Source organism: Sinocyclocheilus anshuiensis, unplaced genomic scaffold (genome assembly GCF_001515605.1).
Source record: "Sinocyclocheilus anshuiensis isolate Anshui unplaced genomic scaffold, SAMN03320099.WGS_v1.1 scaffold264, whole genome shotgun sequence".
In the NCBI taxonomy this organism is placed as follows: domain Eukaryota; kingdom Metazoa; phylum Chordata; class Actinopteri; order Cypriniformes; family Cyprinidae; genus Sinocyclocheilus; species Sinocyclocheilus anshuiensis.
The window spans coordinates 109,175-113,517 of record NW_015554061.1 but is presented as its reverse complement, the minus strand read 5'-3'; the positions used below and the strand labels follow the sequence as shown (position 1 = coordinate 113,517).

The window sequence follows — 4,343 nt, the reverse complement described above, 5'->3', positions numbered from 1 at the left end:
TAATCAGAATCAGAATCAGAATGAGCTTTATTGCCAGGTATGTTTACACATACGAGGAATTTGTTTTAGTTACAGAAGCTCCACAGTGCAACAGAATGACAGTGACAAGACAGGACGCAGATAATAAAGAATACTATACCAGGGGTGCCCAAGCTCGGTCCTGGAGGGCCGGTGTCCTGCAGAGTTTAGCTCCAACCCCAATTAAACACACCTGAACCAGCTAATCAAGCTCTTACTAGACATAGGGCCAATAACAAAAACACAATATATAATATAGACAATTATATATGTACAGGTATGATATGTGCAAATTTGAAAAGTATGCGTGTTAAATCAATAATGTATAATAGTGTTGTGTGTTCCACGTTTATTGTTAAATGCTCATGAGATGGATTGCCTGAGGGAAGAAACTGTGATGTTTCTTTATCGTGATGTTTAATGTCCATAGGCTATGTTTTTATTTAGGTAGATTGTAAAAGCACTTGTTGGGCGTTACATTTGCAGTTCACGGGACGCTTCTAAACTAGGCGACTTTATATTGAAGCAGATACACAGGGGGACAATCTGACAGACGTTTAAACGCAACGTGTAAAAATTAACACTATACTTACTACTATCAGCAGCGTCCTCGTGAATATGCATCGACTGGATGAATGTTGACGAGCTGGACAGGTGGACGATGACGCTGCTGCTGTTCGGAGGTGTGAGCGGATTCTTTGTTAAATTCCTCGCGTGGAATCAAAGCATCAACTGACAGCGCGTTTCGCCACAATGTAGCTGGCCTGGTCTGAGAAAGCAGTGTGCATTTTAAAAGGATTGTCGTCAAATTGTGAATTTTTTCCAGTTCATCCAGACGTCGCGGGAAAGAAGCAGCAACTAATCTTTTCTTAGTTGTTATATCTCGAGGATTTTGCCGCCTTCCCAAGAATATTGCCTACGATTAGTATTCTGGTATTTCTGTGGAATGAGATGAGGTCCTCGTATGGCAAACTTTTCTTCGTCGCCGGTTTTGTATGTGTGTTGATGTTAACCTCCTGGCACACATCAAAGTCAGGTGAGCATGATCATCCTGTGAAGATTGCCTAAAATATTCCGATTGGTTATTCGGAATATGCATTTATTAACCGTTTGCTTGTTTTGTTTGTTTGACAATTTCTGTACTGGCATTTTGGACTTGAGTGAGTTGTATATCAGTGCCAAAGAAGCCATAATTAAGAATTTGAGAAATTAAGTGTTAAGTTTTTTTTTTGTTTTTTTTTTTACTCAGTAAGTTGTCAACCTGTCAGACCTGCAATGTCAGCTTCCTGGATGCCAGACAAACTGGTATTGCAGGAACTCTTTCCAGTTAGATTTCTTTAATGTGAGACAGTTGAATACATAAAATGATGTCAATAATACAACAGATTGATAACATTTTAAAAAGGTGATTTCTGGTTTTTAAATTTGAGCAATTGTTTTTAATAAAACAAAGTGCTGATAAATTGCAATGTGATATCTAAAGTTACATTTAATATAATATAATAGGTAATATGATTGACAAGCCCTGTGCTTCAGTGTGGGAATGAGATGAAATCATATGCCAAACAACAACAAAGTGCATCAAGGCAAAGAGGAACTTTTGCAGCTAATCAACAGAGATGAGTGTATACTGTATACCATCCATAGCTAGGCCTGTCACGATAACAACTTTTTGTTATGCGATATATTGTCCCAGAAATAATTGCGATAAGCGATATTATTGTCATTTTAAAGACCATTTTATGCCACTGAATATTTAATCATAATGTAACAGCATAATAATGCAAGAAGGCCTACACACTTCCAAATGACAACAAACTTTTAATTTTAAGAATATTTAGATCATGGAAATTAAGTATCAAAATATTAGATACCTTAAAAAACTGAATAAATAGTAAATAAACATTTTCTAACAAAAAGTGCAAAGTAACAAGTAGAAAAGAAGAAAAATGCACAAAGAACTTGTCTGGAGATTTTTCCATCTACAGATTTTCCCTGACCTTCTTTTCTCTGTAAATTAAGGGTGCACACTATTGCTGAAAAACACAATCACTACTTATCAGTCAGATGTCCGTATGCACAAAGGCACAGATCCCTAAACAAGACCATATCTGCAGATGAAACTTTTTTTTGTACAGTATAAGCATTTTTTTATTTTGAACTAGCACCTCATGAGAGTCATGACTACACCACGTTATATACGAGAAGCTGTAAAAGACACAGGCGCAAGTGGAATGTAAAAAACATGGTGACATTAATTTTTAAGTAAATATAATGTGCGATATATTGAGTCACCAAAACTGATTGAGGTCATGTACATATATTGCACGATAAGTCGATATATTGATTATTGCGACAGGCCTATGACCATAGCAGCATATATTCAACAGTACAAAACTCCCTGAAACACTACAAGCTTCCTTAAAGTTATATGGCGTAGCTTGTGTTTAGAAGAATTGTTGTTTGCAGAAAGCCAAAGGAATCAGCTTTGATTTTCTGTAGGCAGCAATTAAACATGATGATTGATATAAATTGCATCATATAAACATTTCCATTGGAAGTTCCTCTATGAACCATTATTTTCCCTTTTTTATACAAATTATTTTTAGAACTGGTTATTTTCAGTGGTGATCAACATTATGCCACAAATGCTGTTGCAAAGCTTAACTTGTTAATAAAGCTTAATAAATTAACTTGTTTTCAGCCCGAAACATCCCTTTAATTCACATCATGAGATGACTTCTGTGTTTCAGATAACTTGCCATTTCAGCTGCGTTCGGTCTATGAGAGGTTACTGCGGGCAGAACAACGAGGGGAGGTCTTATCAAAAGAACTGCTTAAAGTGCTTGGTCAACTTCAAAACCGCAGCATTGCTCCGTCGAATCACACAATCAGCAACTCCTCAGGTGAGTCCAAGCACATTTCTTGCTGTAATATTTGTGTCTATACAGTTATTCAGTATTTTATCCGCCTTTTTAGCTATATTAGAAGAGAGGGTCCTTCAGCGCTTGTTGCCTTCACAGCCTAATGCCTACATCTACTTGCCTCACCTGAAGGAGCATGAGGACAGTCTGAAACCCATCGTTCACTTGGGGCAGCGACGCACTGGAGGTCTGTCTCCCATTATCATTTTTTGCAATTGTATTGTTACAGTGCTTGCAATGTAGATTTAAACATACTTGTCATAGGTAATATCAAAGTCTTAATGTTTTAAACTTCTATTAAGGGAAAAAGACCAACTGTGCTACGATCTCAGTCTACCATCCACAAAATGTAACCACAAGCAAAGATATCATTGTAATATTTGCATACTAAATTCTGGCCTTCTTTTTGCATAATACATTTTGCTCTTTTCTTTCATGTGTCTCTTTAATCAGCTATGACTGCTGTTACAACAGTGTTTATGTATTGTTAAATTGCCTGCTGAGTATCATGAAAGGAGCAAAGCATCACAGTTGCAACATTTTATTTGAAACCCTAATTAGCCCTTAAATATGGAAGCATATAGGTAGCGAAATTCAATTTAAAATGCAATATGCAAAATGGCAATGCAATATTCAAAATGGCAACGCAATATTCAAAATGGCATTGTATTTCTGTATTTAAATTTACATTTTCCATTACCCATACGTGCAAAGTTTGGTGCAAAAGGAAAATGAAAATGAAATTATATCATTTACATTTGCCATTTCCAACAGTAGTCTTAATATGTAAATTGCATGCACATTTTAACGCTTTATAAGTTGCGAAATTGAAATGAAAATGTATAACAAATTGATTTGATGTGTGTAACATGTTCAAGCAGAAATGGTAGCAAAATGATCATTTAAATGCTATTTGTCCTAAATGCATTTAGACTAACAGTTAGAACACTTAGGATTGCATTTTCTTCATGACGCCGTGGGATATTTGTAGCAAAATTCAATTTGAAAATGCATTCCGAGCTGACCACGCCCACCCTCCGTCAATCATTGCTTCAAGGCAGGGATTGGTGGAAGCGTGTTACGTTTGGATCGTTTGAAACATGGCGGCTGGAGATCTGATAAGATCGTTGAATTCACTGGCAGATGAAGTGGAGCGTGAACAGAGAAATATATGAAGCGTATTCCATGCTAAAATCAAACGTTCGTTCGAACGACCGATCGAACGTCTACCCGTCGACCGAACGTCTACCGAACGTCTTGAGCTTTGAGCGTCTCACATTGCGGGTGGCTCACGTGACGTCAGCGTCTTGAAATTAGCTGGGTTTTAAACATTTAAGGAGCCAAGCTGCTGTGTAAAGACTGTAAATGGACATTACAAGCATTACAATAATGATAAATAAA

The 4,343-nt window shown here is 36.8% G+C and overlaps 1 protein-coding gene across 1 annotated transcript in view; it reads left to right on the top strand.

Moving 5' to 3' along the window:
* Positions 1-616: 616 nt before the first annotated feature.
* The window catches only part of LOC107668581 (alpha-1,3-mannosyl-glycoprotein 4-beta-N-acetylglucosaminyltransferase B-like), a 15,359-nt gene continuing 11,632 nt past the window's right edge, over positions 617-4,343 (top strand). Inside the window, exons 1-3 of the mRNA XM_016460517.1 lie at positions 617-1,054; positions 2,772-2,924; positions 2,998-3,129. Of these exons, the coding sequence (XP_016316003.1) occupies positions 970-1,054; positions 2,772-2,924; positions 2,998-3,129 (370 nt within the window). The 5' untranslated portion in view covers positions 617-969. The remainder of the gene's footprint in view (positions 1,055-2,771; positions 2,925-2,997; positions 3,130-4,343) is intronic.